The sequence below is a fragment of the Theobroma cacao genome, chromosome 9, assembly GCF_000208745.1.
Source record: "Theobroma cacao cultivar B97-61/B2 chromosome 9, Criollo_cocoa_genome_V2, whole genome shotgun sequence".
Lineage (NCBI taxonomy): Eukaryota > Viridiplantae > Streptophyta > Magnoliopsida > Malvales > Malvaceae > Theobroma > Theobroma cacao.
The window spans coordinates 1,742,337-1,762,127 of record NC_030858.1 but is presented as its reverse complement, the minus strand read 5'-3'; the positions used below and the strand labels follow the sequence as shown (position 1 = coordinate 1,762,127).

General features: G+C 36.0%; 4 protein-coding genes across 4 annotated transcripts; 1 reads left to right on the top strand and 3 right to left on the bottom strand.

Annotated features, from left to right (window-relative positions):
• On the bottom strand, positions 219–4,245 carry LOC18587886 (putative cysteine-rich receptor-like protein kinase 20). The gene is made up of 7 exons (XM_018126451.1): positions 2,725–4,245; positions 2,220–2,351; positions 1,877–2,061; positions 1,575–1,785; positions 1,176–1,413; positions 938–1,088; positions 219–836 (listed from the first exon to the last, which is right to left on the bottom strand). The coding sequence occupies exons 1-7, from the start codon at positions 3,815–3,817 to the stop codon at positions 528–530; spliced, it is 2,319 nt and encodes a 772-aa protein (XP_017981940.1). The 5' UTR covers positions 3,818–4,245; the 3' UTR covers positions 219–527.
• Positions 5,649–9,143, bottom strand: LOC18587885 (cysteine-rich receptor-like protein kinase 4). Its single transcript, XM_018127073.1, has 7 exons — positions 8,066–9,143; positions 7,483–7,617; positions 7,137–7,315; positions 6,774–6,984; positions 6,400–6,637; positions 6,172–6,322; positions 5,649–6,082 (listed from the first exon to the last, which is right to left on the bottom strand). The coding sequence occupies exons 1-7, from the start codon at positions 9,141–9,143 to the stop codon at positions 5,774–5,776; spliced, it is 2,301 nt and encodes a 766-aa protein (XP_017982562.1). The 3' UTR covers positions 5,649–5,773.
• LOC18587884 (chitotriosidase-1) lies at positions 10,473–12,058 on the bottom strand. Its single transcript, XM_018126708.1, has 2 exons — positions 10,813–12,058; positions 10,473–10,671 (listed from the first exon to the last, which is right to left on the bottom strand). The coding sequence occupies exons 1-2, from the start codon at positions 11,894–11,896 to the stop codon at positions 10,649–10,651; spliced, it is 1,107 nt and encodes a 368-aa protein (XP_017982197.1). The 5' UTR covers positions 11,897–12,058; the 3' UTR covers positions 10,473–10,648.
• Positions 13,039–16,730, top strand: LOC18587883. The gene is made up of 9 exons (XM_018128419.1): positions 13,039–13,279; positions 13,390–13,440; positions 13,889–13,910; positions 14,281–14,395; positions 14,536–14,568; positions 14,913–15,038; positions 15,383–15,489; positions 15,568–15,639; positions 15,861–16,730. The coding sequence occupies exons 1-9, from the start codon at positions 13,151–13,153 to the stop codon at positions 16,256–16,258; spliced, it is 1,053 nt and encodes a 350-aa protein (XP_017983908.1). The 5' UTR covers positions 13,039–13,150; the 3' UTR covers positions 16,259–16,730.

Here is a 19,791-nt window from a genome sequence, read left to right as displayed (position 1 = left end):
CAGTTTTTTATTTTAAAAGTAAAACAGATCATAGAAGATGCTTGGTAAATTCGTTTTTGGATTTTAAGATATGATTACTTTATGGATCAATTTTTGAATAATTGCTGTCAAGAGTCAAAACTAAATGTTTGATAAAAGACATATTACATAACTGTTTGATAAAATGCATTTTATATCAGTTAAATTCAGAATATCTTGAGATCTATTATCAATTGATGTTAACTTAAATATTCGTTTTAAAATTCAACAATATTCTTCTTGTATCAGTACAAGAAAATTAAACATTCTTTTAATTTACTAGCGAAAAAACTTTGACCAATACAATTTCATTATTAATTTGAACCCAAATTCTTTGCTTTAAAATTCTAATGGTGTTATTCAACCACCTAGAGCCTAACAGATTTCTAGGCAAAGCTTAGAGAACAAGGCATCTATATTCTGCAGTGTGTAAACCGTGGTCCTCTAAGGAGAAAACTAGTGACTGGAACAAATGCTATTAAAGAATTTTGTCTTGCAAGCCTAAACTCTCACCGAGCAACCACTTCTGAAATTGTAGAATCATCAACTGAACATATTGCTACCTGCAATTCAGGTCTCTTTTCCTCATCTTCATTGCTTTTCGTAGAGAAAGCAGGCCTCTTTGGGGCCGCCATTTGAGCGGTTTCATTTCTCAGCATTGAAGAGACATCCAACATGGTAGGTCTGTCATTTGCATTTTCCTGGACACACAACAGAGCTATTTGCATGCATCTCACGAGTTTGCAGGCTGAGGTTCTGTCATCCAACGAGGGATCCATGAATTCCAAGCCTTTGCCTTCCATCCATAGGAAGTATGCCTGAAATCATGAAATTATCATGAACCTTGCACGTCAATGAACAGAGTATTTCGTTCACCATAATGGTAGTAAAAATGTGGTTGTAATCAAGAAAGACTTACAAAATCTAGCAGACTTAAGCTTTTATCCACCCCATATTCACAGGCATTTCTCTTTCCACCTATAATTTGCAAAAGTAAAACCCCAAAAGCATACACATCAGATTTGAGGGAGTATAAACCTTCTCTCACATATTCGGGAGGAACATAACCACTGCATTGTACGAGTCAAAAAAAAAAGGATAAGTAGTATTTAAAAACAATGTTCTTGTGTCAAAAAGCTGTGTTTGAGTGTACTTACTAAGTCCCAACAATACGACTTGTGTTTGCTTCAAGTCCATCTTTTGCGAAGATTCTTGCCATGCCAAAATCTGATATCTTAGGCTTCATGCCAGCGTCCAGCAAGATGTTGCTAGCTTTCAAGTCTCTGTGAATAATCGTAAATCTAGAGTATTCTTGAAGATACAAAAGCCCTTGAGTAACCCCTTCAATGATCTCAACACGTTTTCTCCAGTCCAATAAAAACTTTCTGAGCGGGTCTACATCATAAGAGGTTATAAGCAGTCAGTTAAATATATAACCAGCCAGAATCTAACTCAAACACAAAAATTGTAAGAGAAATTGCATGGATTTTCAATGCAAATTGTCATCAATAGCTACTTAGTTACTGTATTTTCAGCAAAACAAGATCGGGGCAGACCATAAAGGTAGTAGTCCAGGCTCTTATTTGGCAAGTACTCATAGATCAACATATGTTCTTCTCTATCCATGCAGAATCCCAAAAGTCTAACAAGATTTACATGCTGTAACTTAGCTGTAAGCATAACCTCATTCTTGAACTCTTCAAACCCTTGATTAGACGTTTTTGAAAGTTTCTTCACTGCTATTTCTTGACCATCTGGCAGCACGCCCTGGAAAAAATAGAATCCCATTTTCATTGCTTTTACATGACCAATAGAGCACTATTACTTTGTCTTGCCAATTAGAATAGCCTTGCATTACCTTGTACACTGGACCATATCCACCCTCCCCAAGCTTGTTTTCATTTAAAAATCCATCCGTAGCCACCTCAATAGCAGAGAAAGCATATACTGTCAGATTAGGAACACCGCTATTAAAATCGCCATTTGCTGCTGTATCTTTTGGTTTGGACTTTGATTCTTTAGCTGTTTGCTTTTGCACCATACCTATAGATCAACCAAAACAAAAGAATGAGAAGCCCTTTGTTAGATTCCCAGAAAATATTCAATTATATTAATTAGGTTCGGGTATTAAGATTTGAGTTGAATTTTACAATTGTCAAACATGTAGTACTGAAGTCTGAAAGTAATTCAGAAAGAGTAACCTTTTGACTTGCTCTTTGTTGTTCGAAAGTAATAACTCACAGCGCCAAGCAGAACTACGACCGCAACAATTGGAATCAAAATAACTAGAATCAACAGCAGTCTGTTCTTTCTTCGGTTTCCAATGGAATTTGCTGACAGAGATTAAGGAAACTTGTCAGGAACAATTACGATGGTTTTTTTTTATTATTTTTGAAATTCTTCTCGTTCTAGTTTTCTTAATTAACCCATTTTGTTTCCATATCATGCCAGCTTGGTGACCAGTATCTTCCTTATCACAAAATTATCTAATGGATATTACCAGATAAAAAGGTGAAAATCTTATGACTAATTCATAATCCACAGATATTTATATTCAGTTTGACAAACTAAATCTAATTTTCTATAGTTAGAACAATAGCTCTCAAAATGGGTTGTATAAGCATTAAATTGCGAGCTTTATGTTGTGATTGGAAAGAGGGAGATAAATATTGCATTGGTTGGAAAGCGTAAAGCATAGTTTCTTACCAGCTTGGGAAAGCACCCAATTGTCATCATTGGGAACTCTCCAGACAACATAACCCAGAAGCTTCTTCTCCTTGGCATATTTAACCTTGGTCTTCACAGCCTGAACATCATCAAAACAGATCCAGGTTGCCCCGACCGTGCAGTAATTCACCACGTAAGTCGCATTGTATTCTGTGTTTGCACCATGTTCCTGAATGTATTTCCTAATGTCTTTATAGCTCACGTCTCCATCCTTTGTCTCAGATGGCCCATTAGCGGTCCTATTAGCTGGCCCATTTGCTCTAGCACCAATAGCATTATTTACAGGATTTGCCAGCGTCCACGCGTAGCCATAGAAAGGCAAACTCAGCACCATTTTGGTGGCTGGAAGTCCACTATTAATCCACTCCCCAATACCATAATCTGTGTCTGCATTACTATCAGGATCATATAAAGCTGCATGAGCTCCGGTGAGCCTATCCCGAAAAGGAGTATGGTAGTCATAAGCCATAACATGTACCCAATTCAAGTTTTCCTTCATTGAGTCTACTGGAAAACTAAGCGACTCTGATATATTTGGTGAGTATGGAACTGACGCAGTCAAGATCAACTGAGACTGGCTAAGGTTTCTTGTCTCTGAATCTATTGCAGCTCTCCATTCTTCATAGAGAGTAGCCATATTGCTAATATCAGAGCTTGTCTCAACTGAAACCCAGCTAAAGTCTAGGCCCTGGAAGTCAAAAAGCCTAGCTACTTTTATTGAGGAATCAATGAAAGATTTCCTGTGGGAAGAATTGCTTACCATTGAAGAAAAGTCTGCATTTCCACCGCCGACGGATAGAAGCGTGGTGATTGATGGGTTTTTCTGCTTGACAGTGTTTGTGAAATCAGAAAAGTATTGTTCATTAGCCGAGGAAATGGAAAGCTGGTAAGAGGAGGAGTTTAGATCAGCAAAGGCACAAATAAGGTGAGTATAGAGATCTGTGTTTATGTCAGCAAGGGGGAATTCACCGCCAAGCAAGTAACCAGCTTTGATCCAGGTCTGTGCTTTCGTAGGATGCAACACTAGACAGAGAAAAATGTATAAAAGAACAATTATAATTTTGTAAACCATGGCGATGACCTGGTTGATCCTTGCTACTAGATGTTCTAGATATACTTGAAATAAAAGCTTGAAACAAAATAATGCTACCAAGTAACAAGGCGTGCGTATATGAAACAAAAGGCATTGGAAGCAAATATCAGCTTGGAATCAAAACTCTCTCAACTTTAGAAAAGTCTCATTGTAACTAGTTTTTTTTGCTCAGCTGTAAGACTAGTTTTGCTTGGATGACTTAGAAAACCATACACCGAACAAGTCAAAGGAGGTCACATCCACATCCGCTTCCGTGTAGTGCATAGCAACTTACCAAGATATTTCAGCACAGAGGGTTGGTTAGGTGGGATAGAGGCAGAAGTCAAAGCAAACACCAGCGTCATTTCCGGTGCATTTTTCCTTTTCATTTGAAGCATCATGCTCAGCTACTTGGACTTGGCGAAGTTTATTCAATAATCCATTATGAATAATTACTTGAAGTTTTCTATTATTTTGACGTGAGCGAAATTTAGCGGTTTGGGCGCAGCGAGCCTCATCGCACCGGGGGCCCTAAAGCGGAATGTAGATACTGCCTCCCGAAGCCCACAAAGGATTGATTGTTCCTTATTTAAATTCTTGATTAAATTATATAATTAGTCTTTGTATTTTATAAAAAAAATATAAATTTAATCCATATATAGTGATTTGTATGTAAATTGAGTTTTTGACGCTTAACTTTGTTAATTTCAGCTCCTAACTCTATCACTGTTAAATTTCACCTTAATACGTTGTCATGGTATTAATTGAAACAACATGACATTGATAATGTAATGTCATGTTGATTATGTGCCAATATAATTGGGATTTATATTGATGTGGTATTTGTTGACATAACAAATACATTAACATGACAAAGTGTTGAGTTTAACAAAAAAAAAAACACCTTAACCTTAAATTAAATAAGATTAAAATAAAAATTAAGAGAGAACAAAAAAAATTAACAACCCAAAAGGAAAGAATCAAGAGAGGGAGAATTGTGTTTGGTTTTGAATTTAGAATTGAAGATAGGGAAAATAATGCGCTTTTTAAAAGTTAATGGGCTTTCTTTTTTAAGATTCAAAAGGTTTTGAATCTGTATTTGTCCATTGAAGATTCAACTAGTGTTGCAAACTTAACTCAAGGGGTGTAGTTTTAGGCTCTGTAAGACACCAATCTTCTCTGTCCAGAAGGTGAGCTTGATTTTGACATGGTACGAGATGAAAATGATTTTTTTGTTCCGATGTCTTGACGGTAAGATATTAGGAGATCTAAAATGAGAGGCCTTTGTATGGGGAGCATTGATCATCTATTCGAGAACCATGACCAGATTTTAACCCCTCATGTATGGCAGGTCGTTTATCTCTAAGGCTAAGACTTCGAATAAGACTTTGGCTCTAACTATGAACCGGGTTGCAAGAAACACTTCTACTTCTATGTTGATCAGCTACAGGCCTTCTTTACCATGTGGTTTAGTTCAATAGAAAATAAAATAGAAATTTTCAAAAAAGAAATATGATGCTTTTTCATAAAATAGTGATTGTAAGGGTTCTCTCAATTTTATTTTTTTAAGTAATTATCACGTCAATATGATCATGTTACATTATCATATAGTCAATGTTATATTAACAAGAAGTGATGCATTAGTTTGATCAAAATGTTACGTTAATATATTTAACGGTGTGTTAGAGTTACAAATTGAAATTAACAAAATAAAAAATCATAAGATTCTAGTTTACCCAAATTATTGTATAAAAATTAAAGTTACATTTTTTTAATAAATTAAGTATATACATGAGAATGAAGAAGCATTAAAATCAAAATATTACTGGAAGATTGCATGAGACCAACAATTCCGTGAATCAAAAGCTTGAAACGACAGCAATGGCGAAATCTTTGATAAACTAATATTACCTTATCGAGTCATTTAGTACTGAACAATATTTTTAACGACATATGTCATCGACCGACCACTTGTGTAATCGGAGAAGTATCGATTGAACATATTTCTAGTTGCAAGTTAGATTTCTTTCGCTCATCTTCGCTGTGTTTTGTTGAGAAAGCAGGTCTTTTCGGAATGGCGACTGGTGTGGTTTCATTTCTAAGCATTGAAGAGACTTCCAACATGGTAGGCCTGTCGTTTGCGTTTTCCTGGACACACAACAGAGCTATTTGCACGCATCTCAGTAACTTGCAGGATGAAGCTGTGTCATCCAGCGTGGGATCCATGAATTCCATGCCTGTGCCTTCTGTCCATAGCTCATATGCCTGAGATTCATTTAAGCATTATCACCCTCTAATTTCACAAAATAATAGAAAGGGTGTAGAGATATACGTATGTTAGCAATGACACTTACGAAATCAAGAAGACTTAAATTTTCATGTGAGCCATGTAAATGTGCATTCCTCTTTCCACTTATGATTTGAAGAAGTAGGACCCCGAAGCTATACACATCAGATTTGGTGGAGTATATACCTTTTTTAACATATTCAGGAGGAACATAACCACTGCAGCAAAACGGCTAAAAGTGGTTAACAATAATAAAGTTCATCTGTTGAATTAGCTTTGATTTAAATGCACTTACTATGTGCCAACAATTCGGCCAGTGTTTGCTTCAACTTCATCTTTTGTGAAAATTCTAGCCATACCAAAATCTGATATCTTAGGTTTCATGTCTTCATCTAATAAAATGTTGCTAGCTTTCAGGTCTCTATGAATAATTGTCAATCTGGAGTATTCTTGAAGATATAGAAGCCCTTGAGTAACCCCCTCAATGATTTCAACACGTTTTTTCCAGTCCAACAAATACCGCCTTACGGGGTCTGCATCTCAGCATAGATTACGAGCAATCAGTAGTGAACAATCATTCTGAACCTAAGTAAATAAAGTTCAATGCAAGTCATCACCAAAAAATGCTTATGTATTGTTTTTGGAAGAAAGACAGATTTAGCTGCCAACCATAAAGGTAGTAGTCCAAACTCTTATTTGGCATGTACTCATAGACCAGCATCTGTTCTTCTCTGTCAATGCAGAATCCCAAAAGTCTAACAAGATTTACATGCTGTAGTTTTGCTGTAAGCATAACCTCATTTTTAAACTCCTCAAATCCTTGTGTGGAAGTTTTTGAAAGTTTTTTTACTGCTATTTCTTGTCCATCTGCTAACACACCCTGGCAAAGGAGAAACTATTGTTAGTCCCTTTTAAATGATGGGCAGAACCCATCAATATTTCCCATGTCTTTATAGCTAGTGTCCTGGAAAAATGCAATGTGATTTCCAAAACTTTACACCAATATAGCTAGATTAGCCTAGCTAGCATTACCTTGTAAACAGGACCATACCCACCTTCCCCTAGCTTTTTTTCAAATGAGAACCTATCAGTAGCCACCTCAATATCAGAGAAAGTATAGACCATTAGATTGGGAACATTGCTATTAAAATCTCCAGCAGCTGCCATGTGACTTGCTTTGTACTTGAATTTTTTAGCTACGTCCACCATCCCTACCAACCAACCAACCAAAAAGAGTGAGGAAAATACTTTTGGTTAACTATATTTGAAATAGGATTTAAACAGGAATAAATAAATAAAGAAGGAAAAAAAGATTTTTTTTTTTAAATGAAAGTTCCCTGGTCAATGATGCTGCCAAGTGCCAAGTCGAAACAATTACCTTCCCTTTTCCTCTTTACCCTTCGAAAGTAGTATGTCAACACGCCAAGCAAAATCATGACCAAAGCAATTGGAATTAAAATACTGATCAGGAACAACCGCCCTTTTTTCTGTCGATTGCCACCGTTGGCATAAGCTGATGCAGAAAAACGAAGCATATCAGGAAAATTGTTTGAAAACATTGTCATATGTTCGATGTTTATCTCTTGGCTTCTTTAGATGTTATCTTTCTTAATTAACTAATTTTGTTGTCCTTGTCATGCCAGCTCGGTGAACCCGTCCTTCCAGATATTTTCTATGGCAGTACTCCCTTTGGATTCTTATGTGGCAAACAATTAAGTCAAATGACCTGACAAATCCTAAATCTTAAGAAAACCTATGACAAGGACTAATTTATTGTCTGGACGTTTTGGCTAAACTTTCAGGATTAATTTTTAATATTTGCTCTGCATCTTAAAATAACCTGTCTGGTTACCTTAACTGACCAGGTTATTGAAGATGAGCTTGTTAAAACATTGAATTCTTAATACTTACGCAGAAGAAGATAGAATTGGTTAAAAAGAGTGAAGCATCCTGTTTCGTACCAGCTTTGGAAAGCACCCAGTTGTCATCATAGGGAACTTGCCAGACAACGTAACCCAGCAACTTCTTTTCTTTGGCGTAGGAAACTTTAATCTTGACAACCTCGACATCATCAAAACCAATCCAGGTCGATCCAACAGTGCAGTAATTCACTACATAAGTAGCATTATACACTGAATTGGCTCCATATCTTTGCATGTAATTCCTGATGTCCTTGTAGCTCACCGCCCCATCGTTTGAAATAGCTGGACCTGATGCCGGTGCGCCAATGATGTTATCTTTGGGGTTCACAAGTGTCCACGCATAGCCATAGAAAGGCAAGCTCAAAACCAACTTACTGGCTGGTAATCCTCCATTAATCCATGACTCTATACCAAAATCTGCATTAACATTACTGGCTGGGTCATACAAAGCTGCATGAACCCTCGTAAAGTTTTCCCTTGTTGGCATGTAGAAGTCATAAGCCATAACATGCAGCCAGTTTAAGTTTCTCCTCAATGAATCCACAGGAAAAATTGACGACTCTGAATATTGCGAGTACGGAACTGCCGCTGTCAGTATCAACTGAGACTGGCTAGTGTTTCTTGTCTCTGAATCTATTGCAGATCGCCATTCGTCAAAGAGAGTAGCTATATTGCTCATATCAGAGCTTGTGTTGGCTGAAACCCAGCTAAAGTCTAGGCCTTGAAAGCCATAAAGCCTAGCCATTTTTATTGAGGAATCAATGAAAGATTTCCTGTTGGAAGAATTGCTTACCATCGAAACTACGACGGAATGGTTTGCACTTCCACCCCCAATGGATAGAAGCGTGGTGATTGATGGGTTTTTATGTTTGACAGTGTTTGTGAAAACGGAGAAGTACTGCTCATCAGAAGAAGAAATAGAGAGCTGATAAGAGGAGGAATTCAGACCAGCAAAAGCGCAAATAAGGTGGGTAAAGAGTGCAGAATTTATATCAGCAGCGGGGAATTCACTGCCTGAAAACCAGTACCCAGCTTGTATCCAGTTTTGTGCCCTTGACGGATGAAATCCTAAAGAGAGGAAAATATGGAGAAGAACTATAACAAATTTAGGTACCATGGAGGAAACTTGCAGGTCGATGCCTTCCTACTAGAGTTTAGATCTAATTAAAAGGTGAAATTCCGTTGACCAAATACATAAAAGTACAAAGGCAAATGGCCAGAAGATATGACCACATGCATCTCAGCTTTCAAGCAGAAAAAAATTAACAGCACTAGGTAGAAGGATTTCTCCCAACCAGAAATATTCCATGTAAAGCCAAAACCAGAAAGTGTCCTGAACCCTCAGGATTCACACATCATTTTCATGAGATCTTAACTTAGAAAAATACTGATAGGAAAGACTCACCCGTGGCAATTTACAATGGAATGCGTTATAATTTTCAGAGATAGAACCAGTTAACAATTAATGAACATATACAGTTAAGTCAGAAAGTCGACAAGCTTGCCTCTGTGGAAACGATGCCGGCATTTGACCGGAGAACTCGTTCGGGGCCTGGACCTTTTGTTGCAATCGTACTAGCTCTTGGCAGAAACGGTGGCAGATTTTAAGCCATGTTTGGTCTTTGTCACAACTCTGGTTCAGCTGCGTTGTGTAGAAATCATAAATGTCCTTCAACCAATCAACTTCTAATTAAGATATTTAATTAAGAATTAAATAATTAGTTTAACTTACATAATTAACTACCTAAATGACATCCCAAAGTCCCAACAGGAGTAACAAGAGAGATGCAATACACTTTGGCTATGGGGAAACCCTTGTTTAATCATTCACTAAACATGAAGTTTCACGTTTTAGTTTCACAGAAAGAGAGATTACACCCCCCTATGCATCGAATAAAAAATTATTTTGATTTGATATTACTTTTTTGTTATTTTTTTTATATGTTAGAGTGTTCGATTATCATTTTGTTAGATGTTTGGGTTCTCTATAATCATTATATCATCTTGATATAAATAAAATTTCTCTCAAAAAAATGATTTGTTTGACTTATGAGATGGTCATAGTTATGTGAACCAAATTAAGTAAAAGCAATTTAATTAATATTATGAATTTCTATCATCATAGTTTGTGAATTTCAGGTGGGAAACTGGTCAAAAATCTTGATGAATTTATCTTCTGATCAATCTTTATAGTATGCCTAATGTCATTGCCAAGTGCACCTCATTTCTTCTATGTTACACAAATATATGTTTCAATTGTGTGATTCTTTCTTTAATTATACACATGGAAATGATCCAACCAATAGTGATTCTTTTTTATTTTTGGTGTAAATAATGGATAATAAGGTTCCACTCGATCAAGTTTTTTTTTTTTTTTTTGCTTGGTTAAAATGGGAATTGAAAGTAGTCAAATTAATTTGTGCTTAATTATCAACTGGAGCCCATAGTTGAAAACTACTATGTTTTCTTGAAGTTTTGTCTACTATATTTCATTAGCAAACAGGAAATTAACATCATTATTCTTATTTGGGGCCTTCAATTACAAATGGCATAAACAAAAAGGATCATCTTATTTCCATAACTCCTATCATTAAATTACCACCATGGGCACGCAATTGACGTCTATGATCCCCATGTTTCCGATGCTGTACAAAAGAACAAAGAAGAGGCACGTAATTAGGACTAAGAAAACTTGAAATATAAGCAGAAACTTAACAGTTCTGATTGAGAAGCATGTTGATTATCAAAGTATTAGGAAAGTCTGATCAGAATGAGTCATGACTGACCTGCTTGAGAAAGAGTCCAACCCTCATCTGCACCAACATGCCATGCGAAGTAGCCGAGCAAACCATTGTCCTTGGCGTACGAAACCTTGGCTGTAATACTTTGCGTATCATCAAAACCAATCCATGTCGTGCCAGAGTAGCAGTAATTGGAAACCACTGTTGAGTTGTAAACTTCTGTGGCGCTGTTCTGGGAAATGAAATCCTTGATCTGACCGTAACCCAAGTCTCCATCTTGTGATATAGCTGGTCCGCTAGTAGGTGCAAAAAATCCATGGTTATTTGCGTCAACAAGCCGCCAGGCGTAGCCGTAGAAGGGAAAGCCGAGCACTAATTTATTCGATGGAATCCCTGCTTGAATCCATGATCTGATCCCATGATCCCCACTGACTTGAGTTCCAGGATTGTATAATGCTGCAGGAGGTCCGGTTACATTTGACCATCTTGGACCGTAAAAATCATAAGCCATCACATTGATCCAATTCAAGCTGTTTTCTATAGCCTGGATTGGATAATCCAGAGTGTAGTAATCCGAGGACCGGAAAAGTGCAGCAGATAGAAGCAACGGTGAGTTACCAGTGCTGGCGGATTCATCATCCACAGCAGCTCTCCATTCATTGAGAAGCAAACCCAAGTTAGTCATTTCGGTAGCTGTGGATGGGTACTCCCAATCAAGGTCAAGGCCATGGAAGCCATAAGACCTTGCTAAGTTTATCGCGGAATCAATGAATGATTGCCGTCTACTGGCTTGGCTTGCCATGGAAGCAAAATCTGACGCCCTTGAATTTCCCCCTCCAATTGACAAGAGTGTTACGATGGAAGGATTCTTTTGTTGGACGGTTTCAGTGAAGGTGGAGAATCGGGGCTGATTTGCAGAGGAAACAGAAACTTGATTGGTTTGAGGATCAAGATCAGCGAACGCACAGAAAAGGTGAGTGAAAAGCGAGGAATCTATGTCCGAAACAGGAAACTCACTTCCTGCAGACCAATAAGCAGCTCTAACAACGTTCTGCCCGGCAGAAAATTGCAGTCGAAACAGAAAATGGAAGGTGATCAAAAACAAGAAGCTAACAAGTTTTGCAGCCATTGCAAAAGTAGCAAATGCACCTTGCCTGGTATAACAACTAGCTTGGATACCTCCAAATATATATAGGGGGCGATGCTTGAATATGACTTCTGAAAGCTCATACAATTCCTTCAATCCATATACCCTTTCTGTAGTGGCAATTGACCCTGACAAGTTGAGAAGACAAAATCTGGCAAAACCTTTTACAAATCCCACTTAGGCAAGGTACTGAATATTCAAGAATAGATATCCAAAGACAAGCATTGCAGAAGCTTGCTTGGCTAAATCTGTTGCCGTCTGATGCAATTTGGATAATTGGGTGTAAAACACCATTAATTGAAGGAAGCGGTCGAAACATGCCACTGACCAACTTGCCTTCTCCAGTCAAAAATATCAGCTATATTCGTTTAGGAAATTGGTCAAACAAACCCAAGTGGGACAACCTACGATGCTAGGCTTTTATTCTAGGACAAGTTAAAGCCCTGTTCCTTTGCCTAAACACTTACGTGCCTTTCGAAACCGGACAATAGATTAACTAAATGGGCAACTAAAAATGTTTATTTCATCTCATTTGACATGAGATTATCATTAGCCCACAGATATGAGTTTAAAGGGGCTTATTGGCGTAGAATCTAAAACTTCTTCCTAAACGTTGTTGACATTTGGATCATTTAAAAGGTCAATTTAATTACTGAAGTCAATTTGATAATATCCGAATTTATTTTTTTAAATAAATTTCACTAACAATGTTCGTAATTTCAACTTATTTAACGTGACAATTTATGATTTTTTTTCAATTAGTATTTTGATTAACATATTACGTATAACTTCTGTTTTTACAAAAAATTAGATTATTAATTTTATTCAACAAAATTATGAAATTACTCTTAAATATAAACAAATATGATGATTTTAAATCGAGAATTTTAATAGTTTTTTCTATAAATTTAATAATTTAATCCATTATTGAAATAAAAGTTATTTACATGCTAATTGAAAAAACTCTATTTATAAGGTAATAATTAAGACAAAAAAAAACATTAAATTAATTTTTTATATGATTAAAATCTTCAAAAAAAATCAAGATGAATTCTTTTTATTTTTTATTTTTTGGTTCAAATAAAATGAATTCCTTTAAAATTGAGAACCTAAACGACGGCCACAAGGCCTCCTTTCCTTGCCTGATCAAGAATAATGGGTTGACTTTTTAATGTTTTGATCAGCCTGTCAACCGATTGTGGGTTATTATAAGCGGGAAAACTACCACAACAACCAATGCTAAGCGCGTTAATCCACGCGCCCACTCTCAGTTTTCTTTGCTCTTCTCCTCAGCCAAAGCTCGGATCTTGTCGCTCTTCCATGGCGTACTCCTCTCTCGTTCGAATAGCTGTCGTCGGAGACGTCGTAAGTTCTTACCTCGTTCTCTCGCTAGGGTTTCCTTATCGTTATATGATGATATATTTTGTAAAAAAAAAAAATTGATTCAATTTTTTTTAATTGGGGTTTTTTTGAAGCACGATGATTGGGACCTGGTAGAAGATACAAAGGCACTTCAATTTCTGAAGGTAATTTTTTTATTTTAAATTTATACGATTTCGAAGAAAAAAATGTAAAATGCTAACGTTGTGACAAAAGTTTGGATTTTGAGAGAGAAAAGGAAGAAAAAAATAGGAAAAAGGGATCGGCTTTAATGTGAAAAGTTAAAAGTTTTATAATAGAAATGGAATTAAATTGATCCCAGTTCTGTATTACAGTCTTTGCTAGTTGCCAGGATCAAGTCGATGCACTATTACTCCACCCCTGCTTCTAATTAACTCTGCGTTCTAGTTTTGAGGATTCTAATTTTTCAAACTGCTTTTCTTTTTTGTTGGGTGTGGGGACTAATTAGGTAACATTTTCATAGATTTGTTGCTTGTTTACGAATTGCCATTGAATTAAAGATATGTTTTTTATTTGAAATTTTGTATATTGATCTTGGGTACCTATCTGATATAAAATTTTGTGAAAATGCAGCCAGATTTGGTGCTCTTCACAGGCAGGTTTCTTATTTCTCATTGTATATCCACCCCAATGTCTGCTATGTGTGGTTCTTCATTCGTGGTGTCTGTGCTCTATATTTTGCTGGCTCTAAATTTTGAGTCAAATAGAAAGGACACATGTGATGGAATCATGTCAGTGCTGGACTCTATTGCTGCTTGACACTCTCAGAAATGTGCGACACAATCTAGAGCTGTCCATTCATTTCAAAGAAAATAGATAACTGTAGCTTATTTGCCTGAGTCACACAGCCAATCTCCAGCTATAGCACTACACAACCAACTTGTTATTAGATTCATTTCACTCAAATCTAACCCTGTAAATCTTGTCTCCTTTTTTCCTGTTTCACCTGCTTTTACTTTATTTAGGTGATTTTGGTAACGAGAATGTTGAACTAGTTCAAAATGTTGCTGCTCTCAACTTTCCGAAAGCAGTTATTTTGGGAAATCATGATTCTTGGAACACTCAACAGTTTTCTGGAAAGTAAGTTACTGATGGCCAATGAATCCACTAATATGGGGTTTAGGGTGTTTTTCCTTGTGGATGTTGCGGTTTTCTGTGCATGTCTATAGTAGCTAGCACAAGCTAATGATTTCTAATCCAGCGCATCTTTTCATGGTTAGGAGGAAGGATCGAGTTCAACTTCAGCTAGAATGGTGAGCTTTGCTGACCTATAATAAGGAATTATATGGATGCATGCTTTTATAGTTTTTTCTATTCTCTGTTTTTCATGTTATATTTTATTGTCACATTTTGAGGCTTGAATTAATCAGGTAAATTTGTTGCAGATCTCAATATAATTCTTGGAAATAATGATATTCTGTTACAAAAAATAAAATAAAAAGAGAAGATGTGGATATAGGGACTTTGAGTACAGAAATGGTTAATTGTATGCATCAAAATAAGAGAGGAGAATCATATGGCCTTTGGCCACATTATATTTGTAAGTTGTAGAATTTGTGGGGTATCAGTTGATAATGACATTGTTTTCATGCTCTAGTCTTGGACAGGAACATGTAGGTTATAAACGTCTGGACTTTCCTTTACTAAAGCTCAGCATTGTCGGTGGACGGCCATTTTCATGTGGGGGTCAGCAAATCTTTCGGAAAAGGCTTGTGTCTGCAAGGTGGTATTGCCAAATGGCAGCTATTAGCTACTCTTTTGTTTTACCTTATATATATTCCTGTTTTGTACATTTGAGTCCTTTGTCTCTTTCTCCCCAATGACACACACATCTTTGCAGGATTGTATTTGAACCTTCATCTACTATTTCCTTTCCACTTTACATCTTGTTTGGCTTTAGTTTTGCAAAACACTTAAATTGACTTTATTAGATTTAAATTTTTCTGTAACCTAATAAGCTATCAAATTAAGCATTTAGTGCTGAGAAGATTCTTGATTGTAGAGTTTTGCTCTTGTTTTATAATTTATTATTTATATTGCAATTTATGGAATTGGCGTGTCCTTTAGATATGGAGTCCAAGATATGGAGGGAAGTGCCAAAAGAATCTATGAAGCCGCAGTTGGGACCCCTGAAGATCATTTAGTTATATTTCTTGCACATAATGGACCCACAGGTGTATGGCCTTGCAAACTCACCTTTTGTTTAGACAAATTGGTTGTTCTTATAAAGTATTAGGCGTTACTTTTTGCAGGTCTTGGCAGTGAATTGAATGACATTTGTGGAAAAGATTGGGTGTTTGAAGGTGGTGATCATGGTGATCCAGGTAATTTATCAGAGTTCGTGTTCTACCTTTCCTTAAAATTATGTGGTTATTTCACTCTGTCTTTCACTTGACAAAATTGGTGGCATAATGAACCTGATGACCAGATGTAGAAGGGTGAGAACTAATATATTAATGTCCTTCCTTATGCTATATATTTGTCTACACTTAGATAGATTAGTGGCCTCATTTTGTCATGCTAACCATATCATCTTCTCATACAGATCTAGCACAAGCCATCTCCCACTTGAAAGAGACTAGTACATTCTCTATTCCACTTGTCGTGTTTGGTCACATGCATAAAGAGCTGGCCTATGGGAATGGTCTTCGGAAAATGATTGTAGTTGGAACTGACAACATTATATACTTGAATGCGGCCATAGTTCCCAGGGTTAAAAGACCTATAAACGAACAACAAGCATCATATCGAAGCTCCATAGATAATGAGACCTCGCTGCACGCATCGAATTCCGATGGCACAAAGCGAGCCTTCACTTTAGTTGAGATATTAAACGGACAAGTGGATAAAATTTCAGAAAATTGGGTTTCTGTTGTTGGAAATGAGACGACATTAACAGAGGAGCACACACTATTTAAATCTAACGGGCGGTCTTCTCTCTGATTGGAGGTCAGCTCGAGTCCTTGTAGCTTTATGAGACTAGGAACAGAATTAGTCCACTAAAGATGACTCTTGGATCTTGCATACCACTCATCAGCATGTAGCAAGCACGTGACTTTTATATGAACTCTGTAAACAATCATTAACACGAATAAGAAGTTATGGCTGTTATGTTTGGACATGGTATACTAGTTTTTTAAGAACTAACCTGAAGGATGTAGTTTCCCTATGTGCAAACTTGAAGCAGGAAAGCAGCAGGACGATTGATCAACGCCCTGGCTGGTTTAACTTCACAGAGTCTTGTTGATGTTACCACTATTAAGCCTATGCTCTCACAAGAGGTCTTGGGGAAGAGTGTGGTGAAAGGAAAGAGAACAATTAGTAAATGGGGCCGTTATGTTCCAACTTTTTCTGCTGTTCCATTAATATTCCGATTCATTCAATCTCTTTTTCCAGGCAAATATTCAGAGATAAATTTGATCCATGCTTTTACATTTTATGTGTATTGCTTGAGTATTGTAACATGAACCCCCTAGTTCCATTGTGGCAAATAGAAGCAAGGGTGAGGACCCAAAAAAAGAAAAGCTGAAGAGACAAGTCAAAAGGCAAGTAGGGTGGCAAAGGTTGACCATTTTGTTGATGATTTGACATATGCTCACAATTTTTTTTCCTATATTTAATAGAACAGTAGAACCTTTTTCTTGGTATTTCTTTACCTTAATTTATTAGTTAATCATGGCCAAAAGGAAACATGGATTAATTAATCAATTATATTTGCCAATGAAAAAGGTATTATGCACATGAAAGTGATGATCCATTTCCTAGATTTCTTCAATCAGGATGTTAAATAAAGGGGAAAAAGGGGTATGGCAACTAATCCTAATACATTAAAATAATATAGTCTGTGGGACTTTTTCTTTTTGGTTAAACCCCTTTTAAACAGTTGTCTTTCTAGTTAGCACATACATTTTTTCAGAACTAATCTTTATGTCTTTAGTCATCTTTAAAACCTGGCTCTTTTTTCTCTTTTCTTAGTGTGCACCAACTCCCAAGTATTCTATGGGGGGCTTTTTGACTCAAATCTCTTCCTTTGGACTGAAGCTTACTCCCACTTGATACCAACTGTTGAATAGAAAACTCGCCCTGGTACCATCATTATTGAGGGTTAGCAACCAATCCAAATGCAGTTTAACTTACCACAACTGCAATTATTTCATACCCTCTCCTGCTTTCACTTTGGAATCTCACTCCTTATTCCAAACTATAATTACGAGCTTAGTGTATCAAACTCAATAATTGAGGTCCAAAATCATAAAACTTAGTACTAATATATACTAGGATTATTATTCAATGTCTTAAATGAATATAAGATAGTCGTATAAATCCGTTGGAGGAGTTTAAAAAGACCTGACAAATCACTGCAGAGAATGATAATCCTATCTACAATAGTGAATGTTGTGATTACAACTGTTTTTAGACGAAGTAATCTTGGCTTCCTGCATGGAACTGTGCCCTGTTGCGTAATTGTAAACGGTCTGGGTAATCAAAACCTGGCCAATGGAAACGAGAAATCTTGTTGCAGACGTAGCAGAAGCTCTCCTGTCCAGTGTGCACTAAGCCTTTTTGAGTGTCGATTATGGAGATGGGGAACCAATAATTTTTATGGCTTGTAATGAATGCTTTTTGTTCATTTATCAGGTCTCTCCGAACTCTTCATTTTTCTATTAGTTCTGGATGATAACAGGAAGGTCCCCCCCACCCCCCACACCCACCCCACTTCCAAGGACCACTGTCCCCTGATCTACTGTTTCTAAAGACAAAGTCAATTAATTTTGTTCCTCCACCTACCCAAAACGTCACACCAAAAAAATTCCCCATTTTTCATATTTTTAATCTTAATTACCCCTTTTTCAGTTCAAGTTATTCAACTTCATTCTTCAATCTTTTCACAATTCAATTAAAATAGTTTAAACTCATTCATTGAATTTTATTTCTAGTGCATAAAAGGCAGCAGAAAACCTCAGTTCAATCTTACAAACTTGCTGTTTAAAGGATAGCACATGAGAAAGTTAATGATCATTTGCCTATTGTCTATTTTAGAGTTTTTTTTAAAAAAGGAATTGAAGATCAAAATCAAACATCTCATCTCTCATGAGTGACAAATATTGTTTTACAAATACATAATGCTTTGAAAAATACCGCGTTGATATAAAGAGTAAAAAATATTGTGTAATCAAATATTATCATGTCATATATACATACCATATTATTATCTACTATATCACATTAGTACTACATAGTATATAATGATAAGTGAAATTTTATTAATTATAGTTAATCAATTATAATTTATAATAACTTATTTGATTCACTATAAAAATTTAATTCAATATAATAAAAAGATAAAGAATTTTTTTATTTATGTTTGACAGCAATGGTACATATAGAAATATAGATCTGTCCATTTTATTAGGAAATCTTGTAATGTTTGAAAAATAGCTACAAAATGCACAACTTTACATGCTACATTACATGAACTTCAATAATTGGTGCAACCCATCTATTAAATCTAGGCACACCCACTTGTTTTTTTAGACAACGACTTTACAATATATCTTTACTGAATTTTGATGTCAACAAAAATGAATAAAAAGGAGAAAAAAATATGAAGATTTTTCCATTCTTGAACAATAAAGACCCAACCCTTTTGGGTAAATATTGGGAGGAAGGGTAGTAAATTTGGGGAGGACCAATGAGTGGAAAACAAAATATTTGTGGTAAAAATGGTCAAAGTTGCAGAAAGACATTTTGTTTGTTAAAAACTTGGGATGAAACAAAGCAAAGAAGGGGAATGTCTGACTCTGACAATTTCTCTGATATCTTCTCCCCCTTCCTAAAGATCCCCACCCCCACCAGCCTTTGACCAAATCTCAGCCCTCCATTTCCACAATTCCTTCTTGCCCTCTTTGCTCAACTAATCCATCCATCTTCCTTAATTTTGAGTATAATTTATAGGAGCATATTTTAAGGGCACTAGATTTTAGGGAACGACCCGCTGTTTTGGATAAAGGGAACGTTCAATCTAATCACTTTAAAAGCCCAAAACACCCTTCCCATTTTCATCCAAACTCTTCATCTCAAAAAGATTGAAAAATCTTTTGTTTTAGGGATTAAGTTGACTTAGTATTATCGGATTTGGGATTTATGTTTGATATATTATCGGTTTATAAAATTTATATATTATTATTTAATCACATAAGGTCAGTTCATAAATGAAATAATAATATTTGATTTATTTAAATAGTGTATAGAATTTACTTACTGATAATTCATGAAAGATAAACTCCTAAACCCTTTATTTAAACTCAACTAGCTAAGTACAAAAAAGCTTACATTCCTAGACAGAGTTATTATGAGAGAAATAAATAAAGAGGAATCTATGGGTATAATTGGCATCATATTCTTGTTTTTGTTTAATTTGCATTAATTAAAGTAATAAAGAAAGGGCAAATTGGATATTTCAAAAAATAGTATCC